The 15497-nt window shown below is 42.3% G+C and overlaps 1 protein-coding gene across 6 annotated transcripts in view; it reads left to right on the top strand.

The window, feature by feature from the left end:
- The window catches only part of RFX4 (regulatory factor X4), a 178211-nt gene that overhangs the window by 13805 nt on the left and 148909 nt on the right, over window positions 1-15497 (top strand). For 2 of the 6 annotated variants that reach the window (XM_002823685.4, XM_054527587.2), the window contains exons 1-2: window positions 2888-4639; window positions 12078-12164. The exons of 1 other annotated variant lie outside the window; for it this stretch is intronic. In XM_002823685.4, coding sequence (XP_002823731.1) covers window positions 4570-4639; window positions 12078-12164 — 157 coding nt within the window. In that variant the 5' untranslated portion in view covers window positions 2888-4569. Of the gene's footprint in view, window positions 1-2887; window positions 4640-12077; window positions 12165-15497 lie in introns of those variants that run through there. 3 more of the 6 variants (XM_054527588.2, XM_002823686.5, XM_054527591.2) reach the window with 2 other exon arrangements.

A 15497-nucleotide genomic window follows, 5' to 3' on the forward strand; every position in this document is an offset into this window, starting at 1 on the left:
GCCACCTACATCTCAATTAAAAACTTATGAGGAAGTGTATTTTTCATTCCGATTGTATATGGTTATTTGAAGCTTTTCCTTTTTCAAGAGTTTTGCCTGTGTAATTTTTATCTGTGTTTAGCACAGTGCATAGCATCTGCTAGAGTGGCTTGCACATAGTTAGTGCTTAATAAATGTTTATTTAATATATAAATCAATCCATTTTTAATATTACAAAGGATGCTGCATCTCTTTCCTTACTTTCTAGGAAGCCTGGCCCAAGGGCCCCTGCAAACTTGTTTGTGCCTGATAAATTACAAACTTGTTTATACCTGATAAATTACAGATTAACTAACACTCTTTGGATCCCCTACTATGTGCTAGGCATAGTGTTAGCGCTTCATTCATTCATTTCTTTCCCTCCCTCCTTTCTGTCCTTTCCTCCACTTCTATTGATCTGCTATTCTGGGCCAAGCGCTGTCCTAAATACAGCAAATAGTGGGTGAGTAAAGTACAATCAGCACTTAAGGAGCTTATATTATATCTTCTAATCCTCATAATAACCTCATGGGGTAGTTTTTTTTTTTTTAATAGGAAGGAAATTGAGGCCCATGAGGTTAAGTAATTTGCCTAGGGTTGCAGAGCTTACGTAGTCAATTGTAAGGGGAGGATTAGAATTAGTGTCTTTCTGGCTTTCAAGGCCAAGTTCTTTTAATTGTATCGGGAGATCCAAGAATCAAACAGGAAAGGTGATTTCAGGTACAGACTAAGGTGGGATGCCTTAGAGATGGGCATGATACATTAGCTAAGACATTCAATGCTTATCATGTAGGCACCTGATGTGCCTTATTAACTCAATTCTTATATAAACTCTGTGAGCTGTTACTGATACTACTCCATTTTGCAGATGAAGAACTGAAGGCTCAAGGAGGTTGAGTCCCTTGCCTTAAGGTCACAGAGCAAAGAAGTCAGAATTGAATCTAGCAGTTTGGCTCACCAGTCCATGGTCTTAACTATTATACTGACACTAAAAACAATAACATGGCCAGGTGTGGTGGCTGAAGCCTATAATCCCAGTGCTTTGGAAGGCTGAGGTGGGAGAATCACTTGAACCCTGGAATTTGAGGCTGCGGTGAGCTATGATGGTGCCACTGCATTCCAGTCTAGGCAACAGAGCAAGATCCCGTCTCTAAAAAAAGGTGGTCGGGACAGGGGTGCAAAAAATAAAAAAGAAAAAGAGGAAAAAGTGTGCCTCTGTCAAAAACAAACTCTTGGGATTATGATTGTTCTGTGTGGCTAGAACTTGCTCTGGTCCAGGTAGTATTCTATGTGCTTTCTGTGCATTTGTTCACCTAAATCTCACACTATTAAGATGAGGTAGGCAGATTATTATTATCCGTATTATGCATAAGGAGACACTGAGGTTTGGAGAAGTTAATTTGCCTTGATTCATTGAACTAGTAAGTATTAAGCCTAGAATTCAGAAAATTCATTGGTAATTAGTCACTAATCCCACCTGGTAACTTTTCCTTCTAAGTGACTCTCAGGAAATGATTCAAAACAAAGAAAAAACGATATGCACCAAGTCAATTATTGAAACATTATGGAAGATAGAAACACTTGCTCAATGGAACATTGGTCATCTTTCAAACAATGATGAATATGAAGACTGTAGTGACCTAGGAAAAATCTGCATAATAATAGAACATTAAGAGAAAAACGAATGGAAATGCTATGTTTGCTGGAGTTACAGTTCTCTTACGTGCACTTATAGATATGAGACTTGCGACCAATACACACAAAAAAAGAAAAGAAAGGTAGTTACCAGGTTAGAGTGGTGGGATTGTGGGAAAATATGTTTCTCTTTTCAACATTTTAAAATGTAATTTCTGCAGTAGACTTACAGGAAAGAAAAAAGCATTTTGCCTAGGAGAAGGACGTTTTGGTGGCTTACCTCAAAAGTTCAGGCTGGGTTAAAATCTATTCGGCTTCTGTAGCCAGGAGTGCCTGGCTCCTGAGCTTTTGGGGGAATCCACATCCCCAAACAGAGCAGGAGAGGTAAAAATAAAATGAAAACCCAAAACTAGAAAAGGCAGTGATGTCAAGGATGGAATAATATCAGATGCCGTGCAGAGCAAGTAGCCTTGGCCTCAATGATTCTTTTCCTAATTTTATGTTTTAATAATATTGTTATAGTAGAAATAGAAACAAAGAAAAAAGCCTGCTAACATTAAGTAGTAGTAGGTACACCCTTCCCCAGAAGTTGAGGGAAAATGAAATTTTTACAACCTGGTTATGCAATAATGTACATTAATGCTAGTGTTCCCAGGGATATTTTCAGAGCCGAGATCTGCTTTTGCATTAAATTTATCTTCGACAGGAGATGGCACTGAACACCTTAGGTTGAATTTTCTCTAGTGTCTGAAGACTCTTGGTGAGTTCATGATCTCTGAACAAACGGCATTTGTGCATTGTTGGGAGTTTCCTCGTTCTTTTTTTTTTCTTGTACATTGCAGGTAATGACCCCTTAGTTAATTTCCTTGCCCACTTTAGAGTTTTACATATTGAGTTTCCCTAAAGTGGGAAAGGGTAGCTACATTATTGAGCACCTATTGTACGTTTGGTGTTATGTTAGACACAGCTTAGAATTCACAATGAGACTTTAATGTATATATAATTATGAGTATATAACCACAGGTGAGTAGTTAGGTTCGAGTCAGATTCAAATCCCTGCTCAGCAGCTTAACAACTGTGTGATCTTGGGCAAGTCATCGCTGTGATGATGATGATGATGATGATGATGATGATGATGATGATGATGAAGGTGATGATGCTTGTGTTGGGAGCCCATATTCCAGGAGAATGATATTAGCGTCATCTCAGGCTCACCTGTGTCCTGTTGTGATTGAGACTCCTGCTGATGAGGAAGAGACATAGAGCCAGTGATCACATGGATTGGCTGGGGAGTGAACACAGTTAACTGGAAAGAGTTCTTATCTTTTCTCCACAACATTCTTTTTTTTTAAACAAATTACTTCATCCATCCAGTTCAGGTCTCTAAGACGTAATGAGCCTCTAGTAGCGTCCTACAGAGGGGGACAAGTAAGTCTCGGTTTGCCTGGCTCAGTCCTGGTTTATGCATGTGATCCTGGCAAAATTATTAAAAATATTGCTTTTCAATCTCAAAAGTGTTCAGGTTTGGATGATAAGGGATATGGTCACCCTTACTCCGTGGCCTCCTCTTCCATTCTTTCTCCTCTAAAACGTGTTTAGCAGCACCAGACGGAGCTGCCCACAGAACTACTTTGCTTATGCCCCACTCTACTCAAAAACTTTATGAGCTTCCCAACCACCTACTGAATACAATCTAGACTCCTTAACCCAGCACTGAGTACAGAAGCAAGGCTTATGTATATGCATCTCCTATGGCATCTCATAAAGTGCTCATCAAGCAGGATAATATCAGGAAACATGTATTGATACCTGAATCAATGTGTGTAGACATGCTCAGGCTGCTTGTCAGTTTCTTGAATGCATCTTTCTTCTGCCTGCTTCAAGAACTTCACACATGCAGTTCTTTCTGCCAGGAACACGCTTCCTGCCTCTCTACCTGGTTCATGCCTTCGCATTCTTTAGCTGCCAGTTTAATGCTGCTTCCTCCAAGAAGCTTCCTAACTCTCCCAGATTAGACCCGACCCCCCTTTTTTCTCTCATGTGGCACTCTTGGTAATTGCATCTCTTTTTGTGTGATTATTTATAGTTGACCACACTAAACTCTAATCTTCCAAAAAGATGGAACTGTCTATCGAGGCTGTGTCCCTCCTGTGTAGCCAGCCCCTGGTGCATGGTATCCCATAAATAGTTGCCAAATGAAGACAGGGATGAATGAATGTGGGCTGCCCTTTCTGAGCCAGTGCAGTCCGCGTCACCTGTTTAAAGTCCTCCAATAGCTTCTTAGCGCACTTGGAATAAATGGGAAGTTCCTAGGAGGGTCTGCAAGTCCTTACATATTTTGGATTCTTCCCAACTTTCTACGTCATTTCCTGCTGTTCTCCCCACCTCCCGCTTCGCCATGCTGGCCTCCTGGCTCCTCCTCACACACCCGAGCCCGCCCAGGCCCTTGCACTCCAACATCACCTCCTCAGAAAGGCCTTCAGTGTCCCCACTGCCCAAAAAGCACCCCCACCTCTCTTGATCTCCCATTCCATGGCTTTATTTTCTTCATAACACTCACTTTCTGCTGTCTTCTTGCTAATTTTTCAATATCTCCACCGCAGAATATAAGCTCTCTGAGAGCAGGGACCTTGTCTGCCATGTTCATCACTAGCTGCTCAGAGCCTGGCAAACAGTAGGTGCTAAATCAACATTTGGTAAATGAGGGAAGGAATGAAAGCAGAGGCGGGGCAGGGCCCCTTCCTGGAACCCAGCAGCCCCTGGGGCAGGGCCTGTGGCGTTGCCATGGCAACCCACTGACCTGAGCCACCCCCTGGAGAGGCCACAGCTGCTGGCTTCCTGGGCTTCTCCAAACTCCTGTGTGTCGCCACTGCCACCGGCAGGGAGCCAGGAGAGACAGAAAGGGGTTGAGAGAGAATGATCAAAAGGAGAGCCCACCCTGGTGCGCGAGGCGACAGGACCAGGCCTCGACGGCGCCGTTCCACTGGTAATGAGCAGGGCCCAGGGAGAGGAGACTGGGGTGGGCCTGGCACCCTCAGGGGGAACTGGGGCCAGGCCCGCCTTCGTAGCTGTGAGTGTGGCATGTCAACTCTTTTATGTAGCTTTTCTGGAGCTGCAAGTTCCTAAAATAGGCCTCAGCACAGTGCCCTGAGAGACTGTTGATATAGTGTGAATAATGGCCTCTATTAAATCCTGGTGACACTTTTTAAGTCAGGCAGCGTTTTCTGCAGGTATTGCATAAATCAGGACCTCCCTGTTCTCATCCAGTGCCTCAGGAACAAAACTCAGCGTGTTCACTTCTCCACTGCTTGAACACCACGGCTGGCTCCCAGCTGCCTGCAGGCTTTGCGGCCTGGTGGGCCCGGCGGGCAAGGCCTTTGCAATCTGCTCCTAACGGACTCTTCCACCTGTCTCCCACCACTGGGAGTCACAGGTCGGCGAACTCTTCACCTTTCCCAGAACCACCAGGCCTTTCACAGCTTTGTGCCTTTGTCCTGAAGGCAGCCCTCCTGCCCGAAATGCCCTGCTTCCCTCCTTGGTCTGGCAGGTGCTGAATCCTTTAAGGACCAGCTGAAATGCCACTCCCTCTGTGAAGCAGCCAGGCTTTCCTCTCCATGGAAGCTCTCTTCTCTATGCCCCACAGCATCTTATTATAATACCAAACACTCCTGGTATCTGCTTGCTTGTAAAGGCAGTGTGGGCAGGGAGGGCAGTGAGCTCACCCCAGCCTCGGAGTCAGGCAGACCTGACCTAGCTCAGCCATCAACTAGCTTCTCTGGATCTGAGTTTCATTCTTGCAAATCAAAGTTAGTCAAGTCTCTGCTTCAGTTGCTGTGAGCAACAGAGATGAAGCACGTGGAGCAGAGCAACCAGCACTGGAGGTCACTCAATAAATGCCAGACATCACCATTAGGCATCTGTCCCTGTCACTCAGCTGTGAGTTCCTGGTGGATAGAAACCATGTCTTCTTCATTTTCCTATGGCCCTTAAAGCCAAACACACTAAGTGCCTTACCTTTATAATTCCAGTTAATCTTTGAAGAAATCAGGTAGGTAGGAATTTAGGACAATTTAGGAACCGTCCCATTGTTACATAACTAGTAAGTGGCCAGGCTCGGATTTGAAATCCAGTCAGATTTGAGCTCCAAACCCCACATTCTCCCAATCCCGTCTCTGTCTTCTCTTTCATGTTGTACCACCTCCCCCTCGGTCACTCTGCATCAGCCACCTGAGCCTTCTTGCCATTCCTCAAACAAGTCAAGCATGATCTTTCCTGGGGTTGGGGGTAACCTTCGCCCTTGTGGTCCCCTCTCTCTGAATCTTGAAAAACCTTGCTCTCTCACTACATTCAGTGTCTGCTCATAGGCTGATTCTTCCCAGAGGCCTTTCTGGTGGAGAATCCCCCCTCCTTGTCTCTCATTCTCCATTCTTTCTTCCTTTACTTTTCTTCATCACAAGCAACACTACAGCTATGTGCCTAATACTGTACTAGGCTCTTGGGGGCAAGGCACTGAACAAGATAGACAAGGTCATTAGAACTTACATGTTAAGGGTGGGAAAAATAAGTGATTTAAAGAAAGGGAATAAACAAAAAAACCCAAGATACTTTTAGGTCTTGAGACGCTAGTCCACCAGAGATATCCTGTGTAATATATGTGTGTCCTGTTGAATAGCTTTTATTCATCCCTTCTGTTTGAACATTGAAGGCACTTGATAATTATTTGGAAAATGAATAAATGGATGCATGGATAATCTAAGAGATTGCTGTCAATGTGTGCTATAAACTTCAAAGATTACCTGGCTCTTGATAACCATCTTAAGAGGCCCTCCCTGCCAGGTCAATATGGGTTTGTGAAACACCACTCTGAACCTTGAACTGCCTTGGATGTGCCATGTCCCCGATGCGGCTACTTCTGGGTTATTCTTTGCTGCCATAAAGAGAATGAAGCCTGGTAGAAAACCTGATAACTCTATATGGCTCTGCACAACCTCATTATATGTGCCCGAGAAAATAACTTCACATTGGGGTTTCCAAATCTTCAGTCCAAAATGAAGAGGCATAAAGATCTTCCTCTAAGGTATGTGGGCTGAACTCCCTGAAAGTGAAAATCCATAGGCATTATCTGCCTCCTCCTTTCTGCCCATAATCCCAGATGAATCAGGGGAAAGGATGCTTCACAGCCCAGGAGCCTCTGCTCACGGCTGTAGGCAAATCCTGTTGGGCACTTAGCACAAGCTCGGTCCTTACTAACAGGTCAGATGATTTTTATAGATCAAGAATGAGGCAATTGGGAATAGGAAGTTATCCCAGTATGAATTGAACTCTCTTTCTCCTATGTCCCATGCAGTCCCCAGAACTCAGTACCAGTATTGCAGCATTGATCACAGTCTGCCTTCCTTTTAGAACTTTTGCTTCAAGCCTAACTTTCCATATCTATAAATAGAGATATGAAAACATAACATGTAATGTTGTTCTGGTTCCAATTTAGACAACATATGTGAAAATGGCTTCTATAGTACCTGGCACACAATAGGAACTTAATAAAGTTTTTAGAAAAAGCATGTATTTATTGTGTGACATCTATGGAGCCAGGCACAGCGCCAGTCACTGGGTATGAGATGATGGACAAAAATGACAGGGTCCCACTCTCATGAGCTCAGGGAGTAGCACGTGCCTCACTTTCTACTTGGTAACTAGAGGGCAGAAGCCAGTCTTATTCATGTTTATATCGCTACAGCTTCTCTTTTTTTTTTTTTTTTTTTTTTTTTTTTTGAGGATGGAGTCTCACTCTGTCACCCAGGCTGGAGTGCAGTGGTGCAATCTCGGCTCACTGCAACCTCTGCCTCCAGGGTTCAAGCGATTCTCCTGCCTCAGCCTCCTGAGTAGCTGGGATTACAGGTGTGTGCCGCCCACACCCGGCTAATTTTTGTATTTTTAGTAGAGATGGGGTTTCGCCATATTGGCCAGGCTGGTCTTGAACTCCTGACCTCAGGTGATCGGCCCGCCTCAGCCTCCCAAAGTGCTGGGATTACAGGTGTGAGCCACCGCACCTGGCCACTACAGCTTCTATTTAGCACAGCTTCTTGCATCTGGAAGGCACAAAATAAATGTGTGTTGAATTTTGCTTTATTTGGAAAATCGCCTTTGATATGTTATACTTTTCCATGCCTTATGTGGTTAAAAAAAAGAAAAGAAAATGATTAGGAAATTCTATAGATATGTGGATGTATCTACTTATATGCTATGCATTCTTTGACATGTGTGTCACTAATGTAACAGTTATTGAGGCCAGACTACAGGAAAAATTTTATAACAGTACTAGTAGAGAGTCAAAAAGAAATAGAATAAAACGGGCTCCATTCTTAAGAGGTTTAAGTTCTAAACTGAAGAGGCTTCTGTGTATGACAAAGGCTGACAAAGAATATGGAAATGAATTTAGCAAAATTATGTAAGTAGAGTTTTAGCAAAAGTTCAAATACAAAGCAGACCAAGAAAAATGCTGCAGAATTGGCGCATTGTTCTGGGGACTAAACGGGACATAGGAGAAGGAGAAAGCTCAGTTCACATTTGGAGAGAGAATTGTGATTATGACCTCAGTTTGAATGCTGGTCTTCCTCTTACTAGCCAGATGACTTTGGACGAGTCACTGAATCTCTCTGAGCCTTAGTTTTCTTATCTCTCAAATAGGCCTGTTAATAGCACCCACCTCTAGGATTGTGATGAGTATTTAGTATGATGATGTATGTAATGCAGTTGTATGATACCTCACCCATAGTGAGAGCTCAATATATAGTGAACTTTATTATTATGAAATCACATCATCTACAAATCAATAAGGTGGAAGAACACAGTGTTTCATTCAAAATTCAGTATATATGTCATTCTGCTTAAGTAATTCTTGACCTCTGCAAGACCAAAATCCATTGTTAAGAATAATTTTAAGGTATATAACATTGACTTCAGTTGACCTAAATAGAGGCCTTCCAGTCATAGGAAGCTACCTGGCTTATAAGACATGATTTGGAGATGCCACTCCCAAGGGCTCCACTAGGGAAGAAGACAGAGGTCAAAGTCCACCTGCAGATCCAAGGCCCGAATCTGGTTTGGATATCTCAGAGTGTTGCATCCACATAGTCTGAAATGCAAGACCCTTGAATGCATGAGAACTCTATGTCCAGAACAACATAGGTGACGGTTCTTTCACTGCTCAGACCATTGTCTGAACTCTCAGAGTCTATCCCAAGTGCCACATGTTCACATGGACATTGATTAACTAGAAGATGTCCATTGATTAACTAGAAGCAGGTGAACTGGATGGCAAAGAAATGGGAACAATTTCTTCCAAGAAAGAGGTGAAACAAATGTGGTTCTTTGATGGGGGTACTTCAACCAGAAATATGGGGGAATGATGGTTGTCTTCTCATATCTGCAATGTGCCAGTGAGACCAGACTTATTCTGGATTGCCCCAGGGAGCAGAGTTGGCTACAGGCATAGACTGTGGGGTCAGAGAGGTCTGAGTGGGTGCAATGGGTGAGATGTCTTCTCTTTCATTTTCGTGGCACCTCCCACCCTCTCCCACTTCTTGTGGCCTTGCTTTCATCTCTCTCCAGTGTGGGATTGCACAGTGTGGAGGACAGGTGCTGCTGTGAGGAAAGTTCTTTCTTTACTCAAACTCCTGTGGGTGGGCGCTGTGCTCTCTTGGCTTACCTGGTTATTAGAACCAGCTTCTCTCGGGAATGTTGCCACGAATTCTTCAGAGAATGTCCCATCAATCACAGGGGGTTCTCACCTGCAAGAACAGGCCCTTCTAACGACCCTGATGTTATCAGGCCTGAATCCAGTGCAGGCAAATGGGTGAGAGGGAGAGTGTTTCCCTTAGTTCCTGTTTCTGATGAAAGGGGCATTGGGGTGTAGATGTGAGTGTGTGTGTGAGAGTGACTGGGTGTGTATACCTATCTAGGAAGACCAGGGGTTGGCCCAGAACTATAGATATTGCTTTTGGTGGTATGGTTTGCTGGAGGCAGGGGCTGCAAACTTTAGCAGATGCCATCTAAATGTAGCTATGGCTGCTGCCAGGGAAAATGTGCCAGGACTTGAAAGGATGAGAAGAAGTGGGTGGAGACATTCTGGAGAATCCTGAAAAGAACTCTGGAGATTTGTAACCAGATGTGCATTTGGATAAAGTGTGATGACAGACACCTACCTTGTGCATCCCAGCTTTGAAACATTACAAGCTGTCTGTCTCCACATTGTGCATTCGATGTCTGGAAGGTGCAGCGTTTTAATGTTTTGAATTTCTCTGCTCCTCAGTATTTCCTGGGAAATATCGGATTTCCATACCCTCTCAACAAGCTGGCCCTTGTTCTTCCCCTCGGATATTTTCCCCCTACTTATTCACAATTTTGGAAGCAGCTTTTAAAAGAGCAGTTTGTTGGGACATAAAATACAAAACAAAACAAAAATCCGACATTTCTCCCAGCTGTTGGCATTGATTTCCCCTCTCCGCATAGCTTACTCGTCCGCGTGGCTTCTTTTTATGGTGTGTAACCTAAGATGTTAACTAATGATCTTTTCCTCGGCTCTTTGAATTATGAGGAGTCACATTACTTAATCTCTCTAAATCCCAGTTGCTTTCTAGGAAAAATAGAGATTAAAATCCTTGCTTCAGAGAGTTGTTGTGAGGACTCAATGTTGTGAGGGCCTGGCATGTTCAAATAGGTGTTCAATAAATACCAACTCCCAGATCATAAAGAAGGCAATGGGAAACCACACTGTCCAAAAGCCTGCAGCCATAGGTGTCGCCACTTCTGCTATAATACCCCAAATGCCTTCCTAAAAATCACCACATTATACAGAATCGCCCAACAAAGACCACTGAGTTTACTGGCAAAATAAGCTTAGGGGCACAATACTGAAAAACTTTGTCAGTGACACATAATAAAACATAGAAACCTAATAAAAATGATATCACAGTTTTGCACATGTTAAATGGTTTAGAAATACACAAATACAATAAAAATGGCACTTCACCTTGGAAAAGACCTGAAGATTGCTTTTAGAGGTGGGTATCAGAAGGGTTGCAGCCTGTGAGTTATTATGAAGTGAGCAGGTGTGACTCATAACACAATGTGGGCCGAAGTAGCTGGTAGATGTCTGAGGTGTGAACGTGAGTGTGTTCTGCATATTTCTGTGGTGCTAAGTATAATGAGGGGTGGGGTGGGGGGGCGTGGAGTTTTCTGCATTCACCTAATTTTTTAATGAAATAAATGGAGCATAAAAAGACACAAAGTTTGCACTATGCTCAAATTGTTCCCAAATATATCACTTGCTTTGGGACACATTTGTTTTCTCAGCTGACTGTACTTAGCTGATGTTGTTGAATGATGAATGAATGAATGAATGAATGGTGGGTGGTCTAGAAAACAGAATATTACACTACATTGCAAAAAATACATTTGTAGCCTTTGAAATTGGATTAAAAAAAAAACCCATAGTCTTGGATTTTAAAAGTGCTACATAGTAGCTGGGCACCATGGCTCACACCTGTAATCCCAGCACTTTGGGAGGCCAAGGCAGGCGGATGGCCTGAGGTCAGGAGTTCGAGACCAGCCTGGCCAACATGGTGAAACGCCGTCTCTACTAAAAATACAAAAATTAGCCGGACTTGGTGGCGGGTGCCTTCCCAGCTACTCAGGAGGCTGAGGCAGGAGAATCGCTTGAGCCCACGAGGCAGAGGTTGCAGTGAGCCGAGATCATGCCATTGCACTTCAGCCTAGGTGACAAGAGCAAAACTCCATCTCAAAAAAAAAAAAAAAAAAAAAAAAAAAAGAGGGGCTACATAGCTACCATAGTGCTTTTGATTGATTTCTCCTCCTGCTGTGGCTTCCAGTCTGTGAGAGCTCTTTGAGGGGTCCCTGGCCAAAGGGAGGCAAGCTACAAGGTTCCCTGCCCTCTTTCAACCAGAGTCCCTAAAGTTTTACCTGCTTTTCCCTTTGTTTTCACTTGAAGAAAAGTTCTGCTGCTAATTCACAAGTTTACAAACCACCACCAGTGGTTCAGTTGGCCAAGTCTGGTTTTACAAACTGCTACTCAGGAACATACCTTCTTTGCTCAGAAAGATAATCCTCAGTTGGTGCTACAAATACTCCAGAATTCGTGGAATCTGACCAAGAAATACTCAAGTGAGGCTTCAAAGAGCCATTTTGCATCCAAACTACTCAGCAGTCTCGTCAGCAGCAGCAATGGTGCACATGGAGCTCCATGCAAAATCCCATTCCAATCTGGGCAGATGCCACATGAATATTGATGAGCATTTAAATCTAATGCATTTATGATGTTCTGTCTCTTCACAAACATCCACAGCAATTCTGTGATTTTCTTTTTTCTTTTTCTTTTCTTTCTTTCTTTCTTTTTTTTTTTTTAGAGAGCTGGATTGAAAGATGTCTCAACGAAAGTGAAAACAAACGTTATTCCAGCCACACATCTCTGGGGAATGTTTCTAATGATGAAAGTAAGTGCTTGAAACTCATTCTTCCATGACATCCCAGACATGGCCAATGTCCTGATGGGAGGGTAGTGCCACTAGATTGCTAAGCTGGGCCAAGTCACCTGGAACAAGACACTCTCCAGCTATTTATGAAATATCCCAGGTCCTCTCTGTAATATTCCACAATAGGGAGTAGAATCCATTCAGGAAGACCTGGAAACTAAGGCCACAGCAAAAACTTGCTGTTTACAGACTCATCTTCTGCAGGAGACTTGCTAGCCTGCATTCCCAAAGACCTTGTTACAGTGACGCTCCAGGCAGGCAGATGTGGACCCTGGTTGGGAAAGGCCATTCTCAGTGTCCACTGTAAATATGGGTTCAAAGTAGTTGTGTCACAGGATAGTTGTTTTAGTCATAAATGTCCTTGATATCAGAAAGCAGAAATTTCTTCCGGTTCTCAGACTAGAGAGCTAGAGTTAACTGAAAGATGTACAATCCTGTGTTTACACCTTGCCCTGTGTTATGTCAGACTGGGGCTTCTGGGTGCTATATTAAGAGCAGTAGGCTACGTGGGACTTGTATTTTTTCCCTTAAACACTAAAAAAGAGGGATCAGCTTATTATAAGTCTAATTTTTTGCAGAGTCAGAAGTGTCTTTCTTCCATGGTTGGTAAAATGCATCTCCTTCGTTCAGTTTTCTGAAAGCATGAGCCCCGGCCCACCTGCTCCACAATCCCCTAGCATGTTTGCTAGATCTACTCAATAGCCCCGTCCTGAGTCTTAGCTGGCATTGTCATTCTATCACCATGTCACTTCATTTTATAAAATTGAGCTACATTGAACATAAAGTATACAAATCTTATGTAATTAGTTTGATGGGTTTTTTTTCTTTACATATTGTATCCACTGGTGACATTACCACCCAAAAAAGATATAGAACCTTTCTTGTCCCCCAGGAGGCTTCCTCATGTCTCCTCCCTGTCAATCACTACTGTCCTGACTTATCACTATAGCCTGTTTTTGCCTGCTTTTAAAACTTCATATAAATGGGATAATGGACTCTGTATTCTTTTGTGTGTAACTTTTCTCATTCAGTATAATGTCTGTGAGATTCATTCATGTTGTTGTCTCTAGCAGTAGTTATTTCTTTTTCATTGCTGTATAGTATTTCACTGTATGAGTATATCACAATTTACAGATCCTTTTAAGTGTTGATGAATATTTAGTTGTTTCAAGTTTTTGATTATTAAGAATAAAACACTACTCGGGAGGCTGAGGCAGGAGAATGGCATGAACCTGGGAGGCAGAGCTTGCAGTGAGCCAAGATCGCGCCACTGCACTCCAGCCTGGGCAACAGAATGAGACTCCATCTCAAAAAAAAAAAAAAAAAAAAAAGAATAAAACATATCTGAACATTCTAAGTTTTATTTAAGTTTGGCAAAAATCTACATAACATAAAATTTAGCATTTAATCATCTGAAATGTACAATTCATTGACATTAAGTACATTCACCTTGTTGTGCAGCCATCTACACCATTTATTTCCAGAGCTTTCTTCATCTTCCCAAACTGAAACTCTGTACCCATTAAACAGTAACTCCTCATTCTCCTTTTCCCTCTGTCCCTGACAACTACTATTCTACTTTCCGCCTCTGTTAATTTGACTGCTCTAAGTATCTTATATAAGTGAAGTCGTATGGTGTTTGTCTTTTTATGACTGGCATATTTCACTTAGCATAATGCCTTCAAGGTTAATCCATATTGTAGCATGTGTCAGAATTTTCTTCCTTTTGAAGGCTGAATAATATTCCTCTGTATGGATATGTCACATTTTCTTTATCCACTAAGACACTGATGGGCAATTGAGTTGTTATTATCTTTTGGTCATTGTAAATAATGCTGTTTTGAACACAGGCATACAAATATCTTTTCAAGTCTACGCTACTAATTCTTTTGGGGGTATATACCCAGAAATGAAATTGTTGGATCATATGGTAACTCTGTGTTTAATTTTTTGAGAAACCACAAAGCTGGTTTTCATAGTGGCTGCATCATTTTACATTCCCACTAGCAAGGCACAAGAGTTCCAATTTTGCCACTTCCTAGTCACCACTTGTTATTTTCTGTTTTTTTCTTAATAATAGCCACTCTAATGAATATAAAATGGTATCTCATTGTGGTTTTCATTTGCAATTCCCTAATGATTGGTGATGTTGAACATCTTTTCATGTGCTTATTCACCATTTGCATATCTTCTTTGGAGAAATGTCTAAGTCTTTTGCCCATTTTAAAATCAGGTTGTTTTCTGTTGTTTAGTTGTAGGAGTTCTTTATATATTCTGGATATTAACCTCTTATCAGTTATGTGACTTACAAATATTTCCTCCTATTCCATGGGTTGCCTTCTCACTCTGTTGATTGTGTTCTTTAATGCACAGAAATTTTTATTTTGATGCATCCAATTTAACTATTTTTTCTTTTGTTGTCTGTGCCTTTAGCGTCATATCTAAGAAATCATTGTCAGATCCAATGTTGTGAAGCTTTTGCCTTTTTTTTTTCTGAGAGTTTTACAGTTTTAGACCTTACATTTAGATTCTTGATCTGTTTTGAGCTAACATTTGTATCTGGTATTAGCTAAGAGTCCAGCTTTATTCTTTTTTTTTTTTTTCAGACAGAGTCTCACTCTGTTGCCCAGGCTGGAGTACAGTGGTGCTGTCTCGGCTCACTGCAACCTCCGCCTCCCAGGTTCAAGTGATTCTCCTGCCTCAGCCTCCTGAGTAGCTGGGATTACAGGCATGTGCCACCGCGCCAGGCTAATTTTTGTATTTTTTTAGTACAGACAGACCAACAACAGACCATGTTGGTCAGGTTGGTCTCGAACTCCTGACCTTGTGATCTGCCCCCCCTCAGCCTCCCAAAGTGCTGCGATTACAGGCATGAGCCACTGTGCCTGTTGGAGTCCAGCTTTATTCTTTCACATGTTGGTATCCAGGTTCCCCAGCACCATTTGTTGAAAAGACTATTCTTTCCCCCATTGAATGGTCTTGGCACCATTGTCAAAAAACATTTCATCATGTATGTGGAGGTTTATTTCTGGGCTTTCCATATTATTCCATTGGTCTATATGTCTGTCTTTATGACAGAACTAGACTGTAGCTTTGTAGTAAGTTTTGAAATCAGGAAATGTGTGACCTCTCATGTTCTTCTTTTTCAAGATTGTTTTGGCTATTCAAAGTCCCTTGAGATTCCATATAAATTTTAGAATGGATTTTTCTATTTCTGAAAAAAAAAATGCCACTCGGGTTTTGATGGGTGTTGCATTGAATCTGTAGATTGCTTTGGGTAGTTTTAACATCTTA

This window comes from Pongo abelii, chromosome 10, assembly GCF_028885655.2.
Source record: "Pongo abelii isolate AG06213 chromosome 10, NHGRI_mPonAbe1-v2.0_pri, whole genome shotgun sequence".
Classification (NCBI taxonomy): Eukaryota; Metazoa; Chordata; class Mammalia; order Primates; family Hominidae; genus Pongo; species Pongo abelii.